The 22,331-nt window shown below is 44.5% G+C and overlaps 1 protein-coding gene across 1 annotated transcript; it reads right to left on the bottom strand.

Annotated features, from left to right (window-relative positions):
* Positions 1 to 499: 499 nt before the first annotated feature.
* Positions 500 to 17,537, bottom strand: KLHL31 (kelch like family member 31). Its single transcript, XM_068961099.1, has 3 exons — positions 17,475 to 17,537; positions 2,947 to 4,151; positions 500 to 1,232 (listed from the first exon to the last, which is right to left on the bottom strand). The coding sequence occupies exons 2-3, from the start codon at positions 4,116 to 4,118 to the stop codon at positions 500 to 502; spliced, it is 1,905 nt and encodes a 634-aa protein (XP_068817200.1). The 5' UTR covers positions 4,119 to 4,151; positions 17,475 to 17,537.
* Between the last annotated feature and the right edge of the window lie 4,794 nt (positions 17,538 to 22,331).

The following is a 22,331-nucleotide window of genomic DNA, read 5'->3' as shown; positions in this document are numbered from 1 at the left end:
ACATAGAATTAAATCTTGAGTCCTTATGAACGCAGACGGATTTCCATTTTAAAATAAAGTCTATAAAGAATATTTTTAATTTCCTAAAGAAAAAGAAAGAGGATAATCAACTTTTGTACGAGAGATCTTTTACTCACATAAGCTTCGTGCGTTACTAAACCGCGGAAGCACCATCTCCAAGGTGGGTGTAACCGCTCTAGTTTAAAAAGGATGCGGCGATGAAGCGCGCACCGCGAGTCCTGCCTGCCACCCAGTGGCCGCTGAAATCAACGGCTTCTTGTCTCTTTTGGCTCTGGCCCTGTCTTTTGCTTAAGGAAAAAAAAAAAAAAATCGACAGAGAGGTTGATGATGCCCCACCAGCAACTGCAAACCCCCAAGACGGGTGCCTCGATGGATCTGAAAAGACTGCCTCGTAGTAAATGTTAGATATTTTCCTTTCCTCTCCCCCAGCTCACGCTTCGCCGCGCCGGCCGCTCGCTCTCCCCGGGGCTCCCCGGGCTCAGATGCTGACCGGCACCGAGGACACCGAGCTGGCGCGCGACTCCCGGGTCACGGGGTTGGGCATGGCCAGGGCGCAGCACGAAACGCCCACGGTGGCCTCGGGCAGCTCGTCGTCCTCCGTCCACTCGTTGAGCTCGGGGTTGAAGCACTGGATGCACTTCTTGTACTTCCTCTCGCCCTCGTTCCAGCCGCCCAGCAGGTAGGCGCGGCCGTGCAGCACCGAGGCGCCCGCCGTGCTCACGCCCACCGGCAGCGGCGCGGCGTAGCTCCACTGGCCCGAGGCCGGGCAGAAGCTCTCCACGGTCAGCACGTCCACGCGCTCGCCGCGCGGCCCCAGCTGGCTGCCGCCCATCACGAACACGCGCTCGCCCAGCGCCACCGCGCAGTGCCAGCCGCGCGGCGTGCCCAGCGCCGGCCGCTCCTGCCACGTGTCGCGCGCCGGGTCGTAGGCGCACACGGAGCGCGAGTAGGCGCCGCCGATGTAGCCGCCGGTCACCAGCACGCGGCCCTCGGCCACCGCGCTGGCGTGGCAGCAGCGCGCCACCTCCAAGGGCGCCTTGGGCAGCCACTGGTTGGCCGAGGGCACGTAGCACTCGAGCGAGGCCAGGCTGCCCTCGGCGTTGCGGCCGCCCACTGCGTACAGGAGCCCGTCGAACACGCTCAGGCTGAAGTGCGTGCGCCTCTGGGTCATGTTGGCCAGGTGGATCCACGTGTTGAAGCGGGGGTCGTATCTGGAAATGGCAGAGCGAGCGTGACAGCCTGGTGGGAGGTACCGGGGGAGGGGCGTGTGGGCTGGGGGTGGGTAAGGGGGAGATCACCAGCCCGTCCGTGCGAGGAGCCCGGGGACCCAGAGCAACTCCTTCCCGGGATGGAGGCTGCTGATCCTCTCTGATCCAGCAGCAAAGTGTGGTCCTTGGGAAGGCCAGGGCCGGCGACCGTGACTCCCGCTCCTCCCGCGTGTAAACCAGCCACAACCGCCCCGCTGAGACGACCTCCGACCCCCTTTCCTCCGTATTCAAATATCCATCCTCCGGCAGGATTTAGGGGATGCCCGCGTGGAGGGGGTGGAGCCGGAATGTGTGGAATGAGAGAAGGGGAAAGGAAACGCGGCGGCATGAAAGCCAGTTCCGAGTATCCTCAGACACCAGCCCGCCTGGCTCATCCTCACAGCTTAATCAAGGTAGGGGTTGACTAACTGGGTTTGTTTCTCCTTTTTTCACAAATCCCTTCTTGTTCACACACCTCTCCTGGCCATTGGCACCGTAAAGCTAGTCACTAAGTCCTCTATCGTCTGTTTAGAATGAGAACAGTAGAACTCAGGTCTCAGCGCATCAACAAAGCTAAACTTTGGATGCTTCTCTAATTTCTAGCACTTATTATTAATAATAGGTCCGATTTTTTTTTTAGTGTAGGTATACTCTTTTTTTCAGCGTTCAACGTTACAATTATTATACCATCAGCATTGAAGTCAATACCGCAAAAGGCCGAGTACCAATAGTTATCAGCTGGAGGAAAAGAAGCACCCATAGGAAACTAATACTTTCCTATTTCTGTAGTTCCAAGTATTGTAAACACAGAACTCTGTTTGATGTTCATTCATGTTTGTCTCATTTCACCTCCAAGTCAAGACTTAATCATGGCTATCAAGGCTAAAAATCATTAATTGTTTAATTTAAATGACACGTGCATATAATAAAATAGTAAAGAATATTTTTTATGATTTACTAGATGAAGTTTCAACTCTTGTTCATTAGTTATGTTTGGCTTTGAACCACTACCACAATAGAAGCACTGCTTTCTGAACATTTCTTGTATATGTAGGTTTCATTTTTTATTATAAATATACAAAAATAACATGCATGTAAATTTCACTTTCTGCAGGATTCGTTATGCTTTTGCTCTCTACATGCATCAAAGATATTGATGGTATTTAGTCTTTAAAGAAATGTTTTAAATTAATTAAAATTAATTAGCTCTCACATTTTTAATAATCTCAACCTAGTTGCCAGTTATGAATCTGACAGGATCAGTAACAATCCACTTAAAAGAAATTTTGCATCCTTTTAATCTTTCTTACTTTGCACCCAGTTTCTTTCAAAAAAGCAGGGTATCATGAAGAGCACCCTGACTAGAAATAAGAACATGTGAATTCCACTTACTAGCAGTATCACTTCTCTGGGTGTCAGATTTCTCACATGTAAAATCAGAATCATCAGACTCTTCCTGGCTTGCTTCACTGGCATATTTAGAAATTTCTAGTGCAGAATATATGTGAGTGCACTCTATAAAATGTAAAGTTTTATATATGTATATTGTGGTGTTATTATTATTATTGATTTACTGAGCCAGTAACCTAAGCTAACAGACATGATTAGCTTCCTTCTATGTCAGGGCAATTCCCTCATTATAGTGAACCATTTCTATTTCTAATAAAAGAGTCAGTACCTGCAGAAATTGCTGACTGCATGCTTGGCTTGATTTCTTGCATCATTCTGGTCTTCCCCACCGGCCACATAAAGAAATCCATCCATCACAGCCACACACTGATTAAAACTCTTGGCTGGCATCTCTGTGAGCTTGCTCCATCCAATTTCAGGGTCTCTATACAAGACGTCTCTACTAAGGGACTTCTCTGTAAGGCCTGGACGGCCCCCCACAGTGACAAGCACACGACAACCCCCTCGGATTCTCGTGCGTCTAGACTGTAACGTGTTCTGATGATAGGGAAGTAGGTGGTAGTTCATAGCATCTACAAGAAGCTTGTGACAGTCAGCATCCTGCATCATTCTCGGTACTGACTGAACATAATTGACCAGGTCTTGTGCAGAGATGGTACCAAAGCGAATATTGCTCAAGAGATCGGCAGCGTATTTCACTCTCTTTTGGTCAAATTCTAACCATTTCATTGCAATCTGGAATGCTACTATTTCAGAAGGCAACTGTAAATCGTCATCTATAAGAAGTTCATTAATTTGCTCAAAGGTAAGTTTCATAAAATGATCTGTTTCTGCAAATTCAAGGAAGTTATCCCGGATAAATTTCTGGGCGGCTGCCTTTGCGTTTCTCAGGGAGTATGTTTCGGCAATGTTAGCAACGTACATGCAATTCTCAACGCTCATCTCTTGTATCAGAAAATCACTGCACATCTTGACAAGGGTGTGGATCTGAAGATAAACAGCAGCAGAAATAATGCTTCCTATGGTGTACAGGGAGAGAGTGAGCTTTCCGGTGTAGGCATATGCAATGACCGTGGCCAGGCCCAGCGGTGCGATGTCATTGAGATCCACCCTTTGGGTTGAGGGGTCTTTTTTTAGGATGTTGTAAAAGTACTCACTGCATGAAGCCATCACTGACTTGTGAACGTCAAAGGATTTGGTTTTGGTGCTGATGACTAAGTCGCAAAGGAAGCCCTCCTGCCTCATTTTACTCAAACCTTCCAAGAGGTTGGGGCCATAAGAAGCATCTGTCAGTTCAGAAGAAATGCAGCTAAGGCCATTGCCTCCTTCCAGGAGCCCATTCAGAGCGTTGAGCTTGTTGAGGGGACTGTCTTCCACAATGATGGTCATCTCATTGACGTCAGCTTTGTTCTTCCTGACAGTCTTCTTTTTGGGGGCCATGCTGGCAAACACACTGTCACAGGCAAGAACTTGCTAGGAAAAAAAAAGACATGATTTTAATTGTGCTTTGGACTTCGAAATACCACCCTGAGAAACTTTTCTCAATTTTTTTTTTGTAAGATAGTAGTTTTTTAATGGCACAATGTAGATTTTCTCAAAAAAACATTTAAAGACATTGAACTAGACCCACATCTTATTGACAGTTGACTTAAGCATCAATCATTGCAGACAATGCTAGAAAGATTTATGTTATCAAATGAGACCTCTCAGTAGCTATATGGACAAATTTTATACAGCAGAAATGACCAAATATTCTCTGATCTAGCTGTCCAATAATTATGGAATAAGTTAAACATCATTTCTAGGACGGAGTTTGCACTCAGGAAGAAGTAAATTATAACTGCGCTTCGTTGCTCAGTCGTGTCTGACTCTGTGATCCCATGGCCTGTAGCCCGCCAGGCTCCTTTGTCCATGGGGATTCTCCAGGCAAGAATCCTGGAGTGGGTTGCCATGGCCTCCTCCAGGGGATCTTCCCAACCCAGGGGGCCACCAGGGAAGCCCAAATTATAACTACTCTGAAGTTTTTCTCAGTGAAATACTATAATACTAAAAACTCAGGAATTCATGTTAAATGTAGATGTCTGAATATATATGAGAATACACATGGGTAATAATCACTGGATAAGAACTTGTAATGATGTTCAAGCACTTCCTACTCTGCATAGTCACTAAAATAATTTCCAGTTGAATTAAATATCTAAAGGGTGCATACACACACACAAACTTACTTACAAGAACTAGAACAAAGTAGTGAAAAAAAATCTCAGCATCAGAAAGATGCTTAAGCATAACATAAAATCCAGAAGCATACAGGGAAAGACTGAGCTCCGAATATTTAAAAAAGTGAAAACTTATATCTATAAAACAACACCAACTATTTAAAAGACAAGCAACAGACTGTGAAAACAAATATTTGTAACATTTTTGACAGATAAAACGTTCAGTTCAGTTCAGTTCAGTTCAGTTGCTCAGTCGGGTCCGATTCTTTGCAACCCCATGAATCGCAGCACTCCAGGCCTCCCTGTCCATCACCAACTCCCGGAGTTCACTCAAAATCACATCCATTGAGGCAGTGATGCCATCCAGCCATCTCATCCTCTGTTGTCCCCTTCTCCTCCTGCCCCAATCCCTCCTAGCATCAGAGTCTTCTCCAATGCGTCAACTCTTCGCATGAGATGGCCAAAGTACTGGAGTTTCAGCTTTAGCAACATTCCTTCCAAAGAAAACCCAGGGCTGATCTCCTTTAGAATGGACTGGTTGGATCTCCTTGCAGTCCAAGGGACTCTCAAGAGTCTTCTCCAACACCACACTTCAAAAGCATCAATTCTTCAGCGCTCAACTTTCTTCACAGTCCAACTCTCACATCCATACATGACCACTGGAAAAACCATAGCCTTGACTAGACGGACCTTTGTTGGCAAAGTAATGTCTCTGCTTTTGAATATGCTATCTAGGTTGCTCATAACTTTTCTTCCAAGGAGTAAGCATCTTTTAATTTCATGGCTGCAATCACCATCTGCAGTGATTTTGGAGCCCAAATAAATAAAGTCTGACACTGTTTCCACTGTTTCCCCATCTATTTCCCATGAAGTGATGGGACTGGATGCCATGATCTTCGTTTTCTGAATGTTAGGCTTTAAGCCAACTTTTTCACTCTCCTCTTTCACTTTCATCAAGAGGCTTTTAAGTTCCTCTTCGTTTTCTGCCATAAAGGTGGTATCATCTGCATATCTGAGGTTATTGATATTTCTCCCAGCAATCTTGATTCCAGCTTGTGCTTCCTCCAGCCCAGGCTTTCTCATGATGTACTCTGCATAGAAGTTAAATAAGCAGGGTGACAATATACAGCCTTGATGTACTCCTTTTCCTATTTGGAACCAGTCTGTTGTTCCATGTCCAGTTCTAACTGTTGCTTCCTGACCTACATATAGGTTTCTCAAGAGGCAGGTCAGGTGGTCTGGTATTCCCATCTCTTTCAGAATTTTCCACAGTTTATTGTGATCCACACAGTCAAAGGCTTTGGCATAGTCAATAAAGCAGAAATAGATGTTTTTCTGGAACTCTCTTGCTTTTTTGATGATCCAGCAGATGTTGTCAATTTGATCTCTGGTTCCTCTGCCTTTTCTAAAACCAGCTTGAACATCTGGAAGTTCACGGTTCACATATTGCTGAAGCCTGGCTTGGAGAATTTTGAGCATTACTTTACTAGCATGTGAGATGGGTGCAATTGTGTGGTAGTTTGAGCATTCTTTGGCATTGCCTTTCTTTGGGACTGGAATGAAAGCTGACCTTCTCCAGTCCTGTGGCCACTGCTGAGTTTTCCAAATTTGCTGGCATATTGAGTGCAGCACTTTCACAGCATCATCTTTCAGGATTTGAACTAGCTCAACTGGAATGCCATCACCTCCACTAGCTTTGTTTATAAGTGATGCTTTCTAAGGCCCACTTGACTTCACATTCCAGGATGTCTGGCTCTAGGTGAGTGATCATACGATCGTGATTATCTTGGTCGTGAAGATCTTTTTTGTACAGTTCTTCTGTGTATTCTTGCCACCTCTTCTTAATATCTTCTGCTTCTGTTAGGTCCATACCATTTCTGTCCTTTATCGAGCCCATCTTTGCATGAAATGTTCCCTTGACATCTCTAATTTTCTTGAAGAGATCTCTAGTCTTTCCCATTCTGTTCTTTTCCTCTATTTCTTTGCATTGATCACTGAGGAAGGCTTTCTTATCTCTTCTTGCTATTCTTTGGAACTCTGCATTGAGATGCTTATATCTTTCCTTTTCTCCTTTGCTTTTCGCTTCTCTTCTTTTCACAGCTATTTGTAAGGCCTCCCCAGACAGTCATTTTGCTTTTTTGCATTTCTTTTCCATGGGGATGGTCTTGATCCCTGTCTCCTGTACAATGTCATGAACCTCAGTCCATAGTTCATCAGATAAAAGGTTAAAGTTAATACGGTGTTTATTTTTATTTATTTTTACTTTTTGGCCACACCTCACAACTTGTAGGATCTTAGTTCCCTGATCAGAGATCAAACCTAGGCCCCAGCAGTGAAAGCACCAAGTCCTAACCACTAGGCAATCAGGGAATCCCCTAACATGGTATTTAAAGAGCTCCTACAATTAAGAAGTAAAAGGTTAACAAAGGAATCTTTGTAATAGCGAGTGGTTCCTAAGGACCATCAATAAAAATGTTATATAAACAATAACAAAAAAAAAAGAAGTAAAATGTAACCCAGCTAGAAAATGGGTGAAGACTATGACTAGGTAACCAGGTTGTTCACAGAAAATAAAATACAGAGTTAATATTTTTTAAAAAAGCTAAACTAACAATAATCAGGGAACTGCCAACTGAAATCCAGAGTGCCTTTTTATTTTTTGTGGTCAAATTTTGCTTATCAAATGGTTAAAATATCTTAAAATACAAAGAATATCAGATGTTGGTGTGGTACTCTCCATACATTGTTGGTAGGAGGATAATTGGTACAGATTTTTGAATAATAATTTAGCAAGCTATGAAAATCCGAAAAAAAATTATGCTTAGACACTAAAGTTCTAAATCTACTAATATGTCTCTTAGAAATATGTTTATATGGATGCTGATGTACAAAGGACCGTAACCATTTCATACTATTAATATCATAAATATTTGAACCAACTTCTAAACCTACAGGGAGTGTGGGTTTAGCTGTATATTTAGAGCTGTGAACAGCTCTAATATTGAATGTAGACTTGAAATATATTGAGTTTACCAAATAAATACATAGCTCTTAAAGTATCACAGATTAAATTAGTTTAGCCCTTCTCAAAATATTGGGCACAGCCATCAGAACATGCTAAACCTGGCTTTTTAAATGGGTTTTATCTACGCCATGGTGGCATCCACTTTCTTGCGAAATTAATGGCATTTAAAATTTTTTATTGAAGTATAATAAATTTACAATGTCATGTTGGTTTGAGGTGTACAGCACAGTGGTTCAGAATGTATCTATTCTTTTTCCAGTTCTTTCCCCTTATAGGTTATTACAAAATACCGAGTACAGTGCCCTGAGTTATGCAGTAGGTCCTTGTCGGTTACCTATTTCACATATAGGAGTGTGTGTGTCGGAGAAGGCGATGGCACCCCACTCCAGCACTCTTGCCTGGAAAATCCCATGGACAGAGGAGTCTGGTAGGCTGCAGTCCATGGGGTCGCGAAGAGTTGGACATGACTGAGCGACTTCCCTTTCACTTTTCACTTTCATGCATTGGAGAAGGAAATGGCAATCCACTCCAGTGTTCTTGCCTGGAGAATCCCAGGGACGGGGGAGCCTGGTGGGCTGCCGTCTATGGGGTCGTACAGAGTCGGGCACGACTGACGCGCCTCAGCAGCAGCGGCAGCAGCGGCAGCGTGTGTGCTGCTCCTGACTTATCCAGACTTGACCAGACTTCTAACTTACCCCTTCCCCACCCCACCCCATTTCTCCTTTGGGTAACGGTAGTTTGTTTTCTGTCTGTGGGTCTATTTCTGTTTTATAAATTAGTTCATTTGCATTTTTTTAGATTCTACATATAAGCAATATCATATGATATTAGCTTTTATTCTTGCTTTACTTAGGATCATACTCTGTAGGTCCATCCTTTTTTTTTTTTCATTTTTAAAATGTCAAAATCATGTGGATGGACCTAGAGAGTATTATACAGAGTGATGTGTCAGAAAGAGAAAGACATTGCATATTAATGCATATATGTGGAATCTAGAAAAATGGTATCGATGATCTTATTTGCAAAGCAGAGATAGAAACACAGATGAAGAAATACATGGACACCAAGGGGAGAAGGGCTGGTTGGGAGGGATTGGGAGATTGGAATGGACACATATATACCATTGATACTATATATAAAATAGATAACCAATGAGAACATAGTGTATAGCACAGGGGACTCTACTTAAAGCGCTGTGGTGACTGGATGGGCAGGAAGTCTCAAAGGGATATATGTATGTGTATGGCTGACTCACTTTGCTGTATGGTAGAAACGGACACATTGTGAAGCAACTATACTCCGATTAAATTAATTTAAAAAGAAAAAACTCAAGTTTCTCACCAAAAATAATAAAATCAGTATGTGTAATCCAACAGTTAGCAGCTTGTTGTATATCATTCCAGACTGTGCATGGTTATGCGTATAGATATCCATAGATCTTTCAGGGCTTCCCTGTGGCTCAGTGGCAAAGAATCCACATGCCAATGCAAGAAATGCAAGAGATGTGGGCTCGATCTCTGGGTCAGAAAGATCCCCTGGAGGAGGAAATGGCAACCCACTCCAGTGTTCTTGCATGGGAAATTTCAGGGACAGAGGAGCCTGGCAGGCTACAGTCCATGGGGTTGCAAACAGTTGGATACGGCTGAGCAACTAAACAACAATTTACTTGATATAAATACACTTGTGGTTGGTTTTAAGCTGTCAGCAACCAGTTTGCTAAATTCCTGAAAATATAAATTGGTTCTTAGAAGCTCCAGCATACCACTGTGAGACAACTTATCTCACCTCTGTGCAACTCTGTGGACTGCGGCCTGCCAGGCTCCTCTGTCCATGGGATTCTCCAGGCAAGAATCCTGGAGTGGCTGGCCATGCCCTCATTAGGGGATCTCCCTGACCTAGGAATCAAACCCGAGTCTCTTACGTCTCCTGCATTGGCAGGCGGGTTCTTTACCACCAGTACCACCCGGGGAAGCCCGAAACAAGTTTGTGCTATATTATTCAGCAATTTGCTTTCTTCACTTGGATGTACTCATGTACATCTTTCCATAACAGCACGTACATAAATTTATCTCATTCTCCCTAATAGCTGCAGAGACGCCCACAGCAAGGATATATAAAATTTGTTTAATTATTCTCGTGTTGATGGGCATTTAGGTGTTTAGGTATTTTATCATTTTTGAAGGGTGGTGTGTGTGTGTGTATTTTAAGTCTCACTGAGGGGTGACACTTAGCTTTGAGGCCCCCTTGAATGTTTTCAATTTAATTACTACTGGAATAGCTGTTTTAAGAACTCTATAACCTTTCTATTGTGTTTGTTCTTGTTCTTTTCCATGTGGAAGGAGAGAAGCAAGTAGGGAAGAAACAGGACGTCTGTCTCTTTGCCGGGCCTTTCGTCTTCCTCATTAAGCTCTAATCGTCCTGCTCACATTTGTATTTGTTTGCAAGACTGGAGCACGTTTGCCCTTCCTCATTCTTCCTTGTGAGCAAAGCCACACGCATCCTTACCTGTGAAATCGACTTTCAACCCACCATCGTTTTAGTCTTCAAATGCGTTTGACTTATGTGGTGAGTGACCCTTTATTGGATTTTTCTGGGGAAAATTTTAAAAATTTTGTTTCAGCAAGCAGTTATCCGGGTGTGGGCGGCACTGTGCTGGGAGTGAGGGAGCAATACAGTATGCGATTCATGTTAAATAGACAAACGAGGGCAAGTACGAAATGCCCGCAAGAGAGTCGGGAAGCGCAGCAGAGTACCTACAAAAATTACAAACAGCAGTTCCTGCCACTGGGAGCGCGCATGTGTCTTTGCAAGAAGCCCTGTCTGTTTTTCCTGGAGGAATCCCTACGGGCAGTTTCTCACTCGTGTAGATGCAGGGCTTATCACTACTCAGCAGTCTTTGTTTTGGAGGACATCAGGGAAATCAAATAATACGCTTCTAAATAATCCATGAGTCAAAGAAATCACAAGGGAGATTGGATCGTATTTCAAACTGAATGATAATGAAAATATGATGTAAATACCAGCTTGCCCACTTATCTGAGGTGTGACTTTTCATAGATGACTAACCTCTCAGAGTCTGCACGGACTTACCTCTAAAGGAAAGATAGCAATGGTGCTTGCCTGTAGAGTGGTCCATGAAAGCTTAGTGAGGAAGCATCTGTACAGCACTCAATAGAGTGTCTTGCAAAAGGTCAGTGTTCAAAAAATTTCAATTGTTGCCATTAAAACAAACAACCCCTGTTATTTGTGTTTAGAGGAATAAAGGACGTGACCTGTTAAAGCTTTGAGGGGAAGCCCATCAGAGAAAGCAGCCGCACTATGGAGAGGTAATCAGGGGATTAGGAGAAGATTTCTGGAACATAGACATTTCTAAAGGGTCTTTGAAAATGCCAGGGAGAGAACTGGAATTCATGCAATGACATAGGCTGAAGAACAGGTTATTTTTACGTTGCTATGCATAAGGGTGACCCTGGAAGCTTAGGAAACTTGGGACACAGATTATGTAAACAAGAGAACGGATATATGGGTAACTTCCCTGGGGACCCCTTGGTTAAGACTACCCACTTCTGTTGCGGGGGCACTGCTTCCATCCCTGGTTGGGGAACTAAGATCTCATATACTGCATACTGCGGCCAAAAAAAAAAAAACAAACAAATAAACCAAAAAACAAGCAAAACAAAACAAAAAACCCCAAAACAAACAAACAAAAACGCGGATTATATGGAACAGGTTGAATCGATGAGCCTGGACTTTGGAATTCACGATGAAAGGAATTGTTTTGTTGTGGTGGAGTTAGGATGGGAAAGTTTGCAAATAACAAGAATCTTGCTGGTTCTAGTACTGAAAGCTTCTTAAGAGAAGTAGGTATGGGGGTGGGTGAGGGGGAACAAGGGCTTTAAAGCCGAGGAAGTGCCCCTGTGGAAGCAGAGAGGGCTGTGCAGACCGAGATGGCTGGAGTGATGGAGACAGGTGGGCAGGTAACACCAGACCAACACAGAAAGGACGCTGGGCACCAGGAAGGGTTTGAACCTGAGAAGCTGGTACATGACTGGGAAGGATACAGAGACCTCCAGGAAGGAGAGGACACACCGAGGTCCTAGTGCACTTCGTCACGTTTCCGCCACGGCTTCCTGCTCTTGCTTCCTGTTGCCACCTTCTCTTTCCCCCATAGTCTGGCCTTCCCGCTTCCTGCTGTCCTTGGCGTTCCCTTGGAGACCTCTCAGCCCTCTATCTGAATCCTCTTGCCTTTGTCCCATTTCCCCAGGCCCCTACTGGGTGAGACATCAGCTGGTCTGATAGATGACCCAGGGTATGCATGGTTTCTCCCAGATATGCATGGTTTTTGTTTTGTTTTTAGCAGTTTCCTCCTATGACTCACATACAAATTTCTAACAGAGTTGCCACCGTGGAACATCTATTTTTAAAAGTATTATTATGATATGTTAATATTCAAATAATATTTTAACATCATTCATTTATTTAATCTTAATGTTCTTAATTAATATATTTAAAATATGTATATATATCTTAAATAAGAGAGGGTTTTTAGAGTCCTCAAAAGCACTTTGTAAAGGCTTCTTTAGCTCTTAGGTGCAGGGGACCGTTTAAGAGTTTTGAAATCAGAGCCTGCAGACCCCTTCCTGGTGGTTGTATTTCCCCAGATATGCTCATACGTCCAGCCTTTCTTTACGAGAGCTGCCGTTGCATTCTATTCTCTAGGTCTGCACCTCCCAGCACCTGCCCAGGTGTACTCAACTGGGGCTGTGTTCCTTCAGCAACACTGCAGACGCCTCTGAGGAGCCTGGGGCCCAGGCTCCCTCCTTGGAAGCTGGGCTAGGTCCTGATGATGTCCTCTTGGCCGCAGAGATGGCCACCACCTCCCACACCCTGGGGAATGCTTTTCCTCTGGCATCTCCCAGGGAGACAGGGCCTTGGGCACAGCCCTTCTCTGTTTCGGGTAAGAACGGTAGGGCGGCTGCTGGGTGCTCCGGGCCCTGCTGCAGGTTCGACCAGCTCGCTCCTGATGTGGGAGCAAGACCCAGAGGCTCTGTTCTCCGCAGCTGCCCTGGGAAGTCTTGGAAGACCCTCCGGGCCTCTCACACCGAGGCCTTTCTGACATGACATGCTAGGGACAAACACACACTCTCACCATGCCACGTGACTAGCACACCCAGCATTGTTCTACACCAATCACACTTAAATGAAAAGCAAAGGCAGCCTTAAAGGAAAGAAGTTATAAGCAGGCAGCCTGGTTCATGAATGGAAGGAAAGGGGAACAGTTTAATTCACTGCTATTCACTCATCTGGTGGTGGTGCTGCGTTGCTAGGCTGATGGTGTGGGCTTAGGGAGCGAGATTAGAAAAAAACGCAATGTCCACAGACATGTACTACTCAGCCCCAAGGTTATATGTGAACACGTAGTCAAAACAATGCACCGGAACCCTCCCTGGATTTTTCATTTATTATGTGTGAAAGAGTTAGTTGCTCAGGAGTGTCTACTCTTTGTGATCCCATGGACCAGAGCTTGCCAGGCCCCTCTGTCCATGGGATTCTCCAGTTAAGAATACTGGAGTGGGTAGCCATTTCCTTCTCCAGGAGATCTTCCCAATCCAGGGATCAAACCCACGTCTACTGCATTGACAGGCAGATTCTTTACCATCTGAGCTACCAGGGAAGCTAATATATATGTGTGTGTTTGTATGAGTTTTTATAATTATACAAATGTTCATTATGCACCCCTGGGTCATATTGTAAATGATCACAAATGATGGCCACAGATGATACCAAAATGTGGCTGCAAGGGAGAGGCAGAGGTTATGCCAGTGAGTTAGTTGCCTGTACACGTCCTTATATGATCCAGACTATAACCCAGGTGTTGAGTAACAGTTTGGAAAGCCTCCATTCTTATTATATCAACTCAAAGTTGGATGAGCATCCTACTTGTTGTTTTCAAGGCGTTTCTGTTTTTTTGATGAGTGAGTGCTTTGTGGCCGGTGGCTCAGGGAACCCCCCAGCTTGGGAGCTGTCACCATGGGTCCCAGACCCCGGCGGGGCAGGGGGGGGGCGCTCTGACTGGGGTCACAGTCAGTCTGCGTGGGGTCTGCATGGTCAGCCTAGCTGAGCGGCCTGCAGCTGGGACACTTTCAAGACTATTTCTCTGTTTTTCTCTGAAGCACAAAGGGCTGGATTCTCCCTTCCCACTGTGGGGTTCTAATGAGGCATCCCCTTGGGATGGAAGAGCTTTTCCAGCACTCTGGGACCGTGAGTGGCCCTGCCATAGCAGGACACACTGGACAGAGCAGGTCCAGCCCCGGCAGCTGAGGTTGTGTAATGGGATGAGCAGCTATTTGGAGGCACTGCCAGTCCCCTTCTGTCCCTTCCCTTTTTGAGTATAAGAGGTGCAGGGTGCAGAAGGCTGCAGAAGGCTCCCAACCGAGCCATGCTTCCATTCTGGGGAGGGAACCCGGAGAATTCTTCTCTGGTCTTGAACCCCACAGCCTCCTTCCCCCTCTGCTACATCCACTGTCTCCCAGAGCAACCTGCCAGGTGCCCTAGAAGAGCTGCCCATTAGAAAGTGGGCAAAAGGCAACATAAGGCCACACTCTCCTCCCACTGCCCACCCCTGCTCTGGCACTTCTGTCATTTCTATGACAACAGGATCATGTATTCAGCATGTGATCAGTGGGTGGGCAGGTACATGAGCTGTCAAATTTGCTATGATCTTTTGTCTTTGAAAATTTTAAGTATGTGAATAATTAACTCCTAAGTGTAAATCATCAAGCAAGAATCTAGACTCTGTATGCAATGGAAACCATTGCCTTTATTTCTCCCTAAAATATTGATAATATTTATAGAAGTAGCAAACGTTGAGGACTACTGTGTTCTGTGCCTAGGTAAATACATGATTTTATTTTTATAAATTTAAGCATCATGAAAATTCCCAAAAGGCAGGTGATATTATGTTCACTTTACAAATGAAGAAATTAATATTCTGAGAGAATTTTAAAAACATATCCAAGTTCACATGCTGGGTACATAATGTGTAGTGGAGCAAAGATCCAAATCCAGATTGAATCCTGATCCCCTATGTTACCCTTACATCCGGAGCAGCTTATAATCTTTCATAGGTTAAAAGGTTAGCTCCTTCCAGCATGAGCAGATAGAGATTGAATGAGGTGGAACTCAAGTTTATAATTTTAAAAGGGGGATATGGAGAACATGAAATGGTTCTTTCTGCCTCCAAACTGAAGCCCGGAAGCTGCCCTTCTCAATGTGAGACAGATTTGTTTAGACAGTCAGAGCCTGTGAGTTTCTTTATCTTATTAGGGGTAGTAAAGCTATGAAACTCTAGTAGTTTGGGTAAGCCAAAAGAGAAAGTAGGTTCAAGGAGATCTTGCATGAATTTGTTGACCAGAGAATCAAACACTTCCTTTTAAGTGTTAGGTTGAATATGAAGTTATCAACTTTTGCTTAAAGACAAATATTGCCAATTTCTTATGGATCAACTTAGCTAGAGGCCTGTCTATCTATAAAGTGTACAGACTCTGTACCTAAAGCTACCTTCTGTTAAACCTGCACACACTACGTAAGGACTCTGTGCTAAGATTTTTGGTCTTGATTTTGTTGAAAATTTTAGTAAAATAGCTCTTTCTTGTTTCTAGTCTTTGGTGTGTGTATGTTAAGGTTATGAGAAGCGAGGTTGGAAATCTGGATTATAAGACTCATGATCTGGTCATCACGGAACTGAGAGTTGGGTTTTGGTGTTAATATTGCTGTAACCATCTGAATGATCTGTGGCAAAACACTCAAGGTTTTAAGATTTCAGTGGAATCATCTGTCAAATGAGGAGGTATGTACCTTTCAGTTCTAAAATTTTACAGAGCGTAAGATAAACAGCTGGCTTTTGCTGCTGGAATTGTGAAAGTCTGGTTTGTGTCACTTCTTCTCCCTGACCCCCCCTTCAGTATGGCCTTTTAGGCCGCTAGTATCAACTCATGATTAACTATGGATAGACCAACAGAGATGGGGGATTCTTCATCCTGGAATCATGCATCTGGGTCTGAGTTGCCAACTTTAGCAAATAAAAATAGAAGATTTCTAGATGAATTTGAATTTCAGAAAAACCACTAATCATCTTTTAGAATTTAAGTATATCCCATGCTATATTTGGGACAAACTTATACTAAAAACTGGTTTGTATCTGAAATTCAAGGCACCTGGCTGTCCTGAATTATATCAGGCAACCCTTTTCTGGGTTGGGTTTCAGGAGTCCAGGAATTGCATGAAAATTTCTGGAATATTATGAAAACAGATTCTGCATGTGTGTTCATGTGTATTTTTCTCTAAGTGGGCCCAGAGCTTTCACAGGTTCAGAAAAAGGTCCATAACCCCAAATATTGGGTTGACCAAAAAGTTCATTCGGGTTTTTCCATAACGTCTTTTTGGCCAGTCCAATAGATCCGGAACCACTGGACCAAAGTGAGGCTGCAAGAAATGCTAATGTAATTCTACCCTCTTTTACGAGGGGCAAGCCCACGTGATGGGATCACACTCGTCCCTCATGGCCTGAAACAGATTGCAAGTGAAACCTCCTAGAAGCGATTGCAGAGTGGAACCGTCGCTTCATAAGCAAGAGCGTGTTCTTTCCTTCCGCCCGCCACCCCGCCTCCTGGGAGGCCTCTGCCCGGTGCAGCCTGGGCAGCCTTGTGTGCCCAAGTGCCACTGTCACTCTCCTGCCAGCCCGAGCTGGGATCCCAGAGGGCCTTCTCGCGAAGGGGGCGGCAGCTGCGCCTGCCCGGCCCCAGCACATTCCAGCCACCGCGTGTGTCCGCCCGGCAGCTTGACTCCGGGAATAGAAACAGCCGGCCTGTGCCTCTTGCCATTTTAAGCCAAGTCCAGCTTTAGGGGGGTTTTCCGTTTTACTGTTCCACTTCCAAAATGATTTCTAGCATAAAACACACATCAGTATTGCCACAGGCGCACACTTGGAACAAAAACTTGTTTTAAAGTTAAATTAAAAGCTGTTCTTTTTTTGCAGGAGACATTTTGTCAATAGGCTCTCTCTGGGAATTCAAAGAGCTGTCTGATTTGTTGGTACTGATTTCAACACAACAGATTATATTTTATCTAAACTTATCAGATACGAAATGTTCCTGATGTTCCTGATAAAAATGAAGATGAACTTCTAAACTTTATGAACAAAACCTCAGAGGTTTATTTTCCCCTCCCTCCTCTCTAACACAGAAAAAGAAAAACCTACATTAGCATTAGAAACTTAAAATGAGTGTTAGTAATTATCAGTCACTTTGCTTTCACGCCTTTCTATGACTATACTTCCTCCTCATCTATCATATTCCTTAGATTTCAAGAAAATGTTTTCTGGCTCACAGCTTCAGGACTGGAGGACGTGACGGAGGGGAGACGGTTGTCTATAAAATCACTACCACCGTGAATTGTCTATAAAATCACTACCACCGTGAACACAGAGACACCCCCCTTCCACCCTCCGTCATTCACCCCCCAGATTTGGAGACTGGGGCCCCAGCTCCTTACCCTACTGTGTGAGGTGCTTCCCCGACTTGCGATGCTGAAGTTTCAGCTGCAAACTCCTTTTGAGAAGCAATCTGCGGAGAGAGGGCGGAGGAAGACCCGGTGCGGAGCCAGCGGCAGCCACCTGACGCATCCAGCGGCAGCAGTGCTTAGAGTGACCCTTCACCGCCCCGCAGCAGGCGAGGAGCCTATGCTCTGCCCTCGGCTCCCTCTCTGGCGTCGATTTCAGGCCACCCCGGGGCAGAGGGCGGAGCCTCTGGTTGGTGAAGAGGGTTTGGGTTTCCTGATCTCCCCACTTATTGAAAAACAAAAAATAGTCAAGCCCCCATAACCTGAGAGTGAGGAGAGAAAATTAATCCGGTGGATATTTAATTGTCGGAAGCAGATAGCGTGTGTGTGGACTTGGTCAGAGAAAGGGAAGGTCGTGGATAAAATGAGCTTCTGGAAAGGTAAATAGCCTGGTCAGCTCAGGTCCTTTGAGAAGACTGGGCTTATAAATAGACTGTTCTTTAGAAGAGGAGCTTCTGGTAGCTCGCACATGGCACTGTCATCATTGGAGTCCCAGTTCCACCGGGTGAGATTCACAGCCCTGACTCTCTGGTGGTCTCCAGGGAAGCCAGAGCTTGGGGAAATACTTTGGCAGTGCTTCCTGTGGGGAGAGAAACAGAGAGGGTCATAACTGACCACAAGCTTAAAATAGGCTCCGGGAGTGTGAAATAGCTGCTAAAAAAGTTACCCTGATAGTAGGCTGCAATAATAGAAAAATGGATCATGGAAAATAAATGTTCTAATTATTCTTGATTAGTCAGATCGGGAGTTCAGCATTGCTTTGCTGCTGTGGCTCGCTCAGAAGTTCTTCTGTATCCCGAAGGAGGAGGCTGGAAGGAAGCTGGGCGTGTTGGGACCATCTGCAGAAAAGAAGAACCAAGAAAGGACTCAGGAGGAGTGGGAATCCTGGGTGCAAGTGTCCTGGGCGCTGTTGGGCAGCAAGGGGCCTTAATTTAAAATTTTGTGGTTTTAGGATATCAAAAGTTAAACCCAGTGGGTAGAACTTCCAACAAAAGACCAAAGTACTCGACTCTATTCCTGCTGTGATAAAAAATGAGCCTTATGTCAGTATTTATGATAATGATGATAAAATGGCAAGAGCCTCTAAGAGGTAGGTGTTGGAGCCAACACTGTTTTCGAGGGTTCAATACTGTCCATTTCAGTTCTACTGGAGCAACACTGAGATAATCCTTTCAATAGACTATTATTTTACATAGAGGTATGAACCCAAGTAGAAGAAATCAATGGCAGAAATTGGAAATCTAAGACACTTTGATTTAAAAACATTTACAGAGTAGCTACATGTGCCAGGATTCAACTTCTGCTGTGGTTTGTATGCTAGAAATGGAGGGTATAGAATGTGGGTGAAGAAGGCAATGGCACCCCACTCCAGTACTCTTGCCTGGCAAATCCCTTGGATGGAGGAGCCTGGTGGGCTGCAGTCCATGCGGTTGCGAAGAGTGGGACATGACTGAGCGACTTCACTTTCACTTTTCACTTTCATGCATTGGAGAGGGAAATGGCAACCCACTCCAGTGTTCTTGCCTGGAGAATCCCAGGGACAGGGGAGCCTGGTGGGCTGCCGCCTATGGGGTCGCACAGAGTCGGACACGACTGACGCGACTTAGCAGCAGCAGCAGCAGCAGTGTCTATTAGGACATTTAATCTTTATTTTTAAAGCAGTGGGAGCCTATGTATTGAAGTCTATTATGACAAAAAGATGTTCATGATGAGATTCGCATGGGAAAGAATGCTCCAGCATTTGGGGACTTTATAGACTTTAGAGGTTTAGAAAGAGATAGAAAATGTTAGGTGAGTTATCAGCAAAGACTGGGGTAGAGTAGATGGTGCTGGTGATGGAACATGGGTTGGGATTGCCTGGCAGGATAGAAGGCCCCACTGAGGTCAGTGGCGGTGACTGGGGGTCTGAGACCTGTCAGTCTGCGTGTATGCTTTTCTTAAGCCAACTTCAACTGCAGAGAAACCAGTGAGCTGGACTTAACCGGAGAAAGGGTATTGCAAGGTGGGTAGTTTATTTGTTCCCATTGCTGGTGCCCATCTCTCCTTCACCAACCTCTCCTCCAGACCATGTACCACAGGCCATCTCAAATGTGAGCTCCAGGAGAGCAAGGATCTTTTTCGGATGAGTCCCAAGTGCCTGAAACAGTGCTTGGCACATATTGGATAATGAGTCATTGTATATTAATTGACTAGATGAATAAATGAATGAATAATTAGACACTGAATGAATACAGTGAAGTTAGGGGACAAGAGAGTGGAGGGTGTATGCCAAGAAGTATTATAATAGCAGGCCACAAAACTGAGCTGAGTAAGGATGGATATGAAATCCTAAGGGCAGGGAATTTTTCTTGTTAATTACTGCCATCCCAGAACCAAGACGCTGCATATAGCAGATACTCAATAAACTAGAGTTTATAAAAAAACAAACAAACACTGGACTTACATGGTGGCCCAGTGGTTACGACTCTGCACTCCCACTGTAGCTTGCTCAAGTTCAATCCCTGGTCAGGAAGCTAGGATCCCACCTCTCTCACAACGTGGTAAAAAAACAAAAAATCCACTATTATAAATTAAATAAATGGTTACCTTAAAAAATAGTACTGGCAACACAGTAAAACACAAAGCTGAAAAGTATTGTGTTATTTTGCTTTTTACTTATCCTATTTGTCTCTCATAGAAATTCATAGGGATTCTGTAGCTAAAACAAGTGTGTCTTTTAAAAAAGCTTTTATAAATAAATGCTGGAGAGGGTGTGGAGAAAAGGGAACCCTCTTACACTGTTGGTGGGAATGCAAACTAGTATAGCCACTATGGAGAACTGTGTGGAGATTCCTTAAAAAATTGCAAATAGAACTGCCATATGACCCAGCAATCCCACTGCTGGGCATACACACTGAGGAAACCAGAATTGAAAGAGACACATGTACCCCAATGTTCATCACAGCACTGTTTGTAATAGCCAGGACATGGAAACAACCTAGATGTCCATCAGCAGATGAATGGATAAGAAAGCTGTGGTACATATACACAATGGAGTATTACTCAGCCATTAAAAAGAATACGTTTGAATCAGTTCTGATGAGATGGATGAAACTGGAGCCGATTATACAGAGTGAAGTAACCCAGAAAGTAAAACACCAATACAGTCTACTAACACATATATATGGAATTTAGAAAGATGGCAATGACAACCCTGTATGCAAGACAGCGAAAAAGACACAGATGTGTATAACGGACTTTTGGACTCAGAGGGAGAGGGAGAGGGTGGGATGATTTGGGAGAATGGCATTGTAACATGTATACTATCATGTAAGAATCGAATCGCCAGTCTATGTCCGAGGCAGGATACAGCATGCTTGGGGCTCGTGCACGGGGATGACCCAGAGAGATGTTATGGGGAGGGAGGTGGGAGGGGGGTTCATGTTTGGGAACGCATGTACACCCGTGGTGGATTCATGTCAATGTATGGCAAAACCGATACAGTATTGTAAAATAAAATAAAGTAAAAATAAAAATTTAAAAAAAAATAAAAAAATAAAAAAGCTTTTATAGCTGAAAGAACCATTGGACAAAAATGCATGGTCCCTAAAGTATATGTATCTGCTGTAGATTACAGCTCTGATCCTTTAGTCCGTTCTCAACTCTTAGTTTTAATAGGAAGTCATTTAGAGTGCTGTTTCTCAAATTTTAGTGGATACAGGAATTCTGAGAACATTTTTAAACACTGATTCTGGTTAACAGATGTCTGAAGTGAGGCCCAAGAGTCTGCCTTTCTAACTAGCTCACAGGTAATGCTGATGCTGCTGGTCCAAGGGCCACGCTTTGAATAGCAGGGATTTGGAATGCTTGGTTGCTTAGCATCTGAAAGGAAAAGATTTGTTAAAAAGCAATAGAAGCCATTTCATCAGAACTCAGTATTTCAGTTTCACGTCTTGAGATCTACTGGAAAAAGTTCCTGACGTTTCCTCGTTAAGTTGTAACAACCCGGACTTCCCTAGAGGCTTAGTAGTAAAGAATCTGCCTGCCAGTGCAGGAGACACAGGTTCGATCTCTGATCCAGGAAGATACCACATGCCTCGAGGCAACGAAGCCTGTGTCCCACAGTTACTGTGCCCGCAAACTACTGAAGCCCGCCCACTCTAGATCCTGTGCTCCGCAACGAGAGAAACCACCACAGAGAGAAGCCTGAACGCCACGGCTGGAGAGGGGCAAGTAGAGAAAATCAGCACAGCAATGCAGACCCGTCCGTGGGATTTTCCGGGCCAGAGTACTGGAGTGAGGGGCCATTGCCTTCTCCAGATGGAGACCCCGTGCAGCCAAAAATAAGCAAACAAATAAGTGACGTGGAACAGCCCTCCTAAACCCAGCTTTGGACCACTGCCACAACCACCTGTTTGGGAACGTTGCTTTCTCACTTCTGCCCAGCCTGTACCCGCCCCCCCCCTCCTCCGCATCTGCAGCTAACTTCTACCACCATTGAATGGTACACAGGCTCTCTCTATTAAAAAACAACAACGACAAAAAAAACTTTCCATTTAGTCTGTTTTTCCCTGCAGTTAAAGCCATATTTCCTTCCACGTCTGCACAGGCACAGTTCTCAGGCGTGCTGCCTGTCTGCCGTTGCTTTCCATCTTCCCCTCAGCTGTATCCAGCCAAGCCTCCCTGTTTGACCTCTTCCAGGTGATTTGCCAAGGTTCTAAATAACCCCGGGTCACTGGTTTTTTTTTGGACATTTGCCTGTGTTTGACCTTTCAGGATGATTCCACACAGCTGACCAGTTGCTCCTACTAA

The sequence above is a fragment of the Capricornis sumatraensis genome, chromosome 22 (assembly GCF_032405125.1).
Source record: "Capricornis sumatraensis isolate serow.1 chromosome 22, serow.2, whole genome shotgun sequence".
In the NCBI taxonomy this organism is placed as follows: Eukaryota; Metazoa; Chordata; class Mammalia; order Artiodactyla; family Bovidae; genus Capricornis; species Capricornis sumatraensis.
This window is presented reverse-complemented; position numbering and strand designations above follow the sequence as displayed.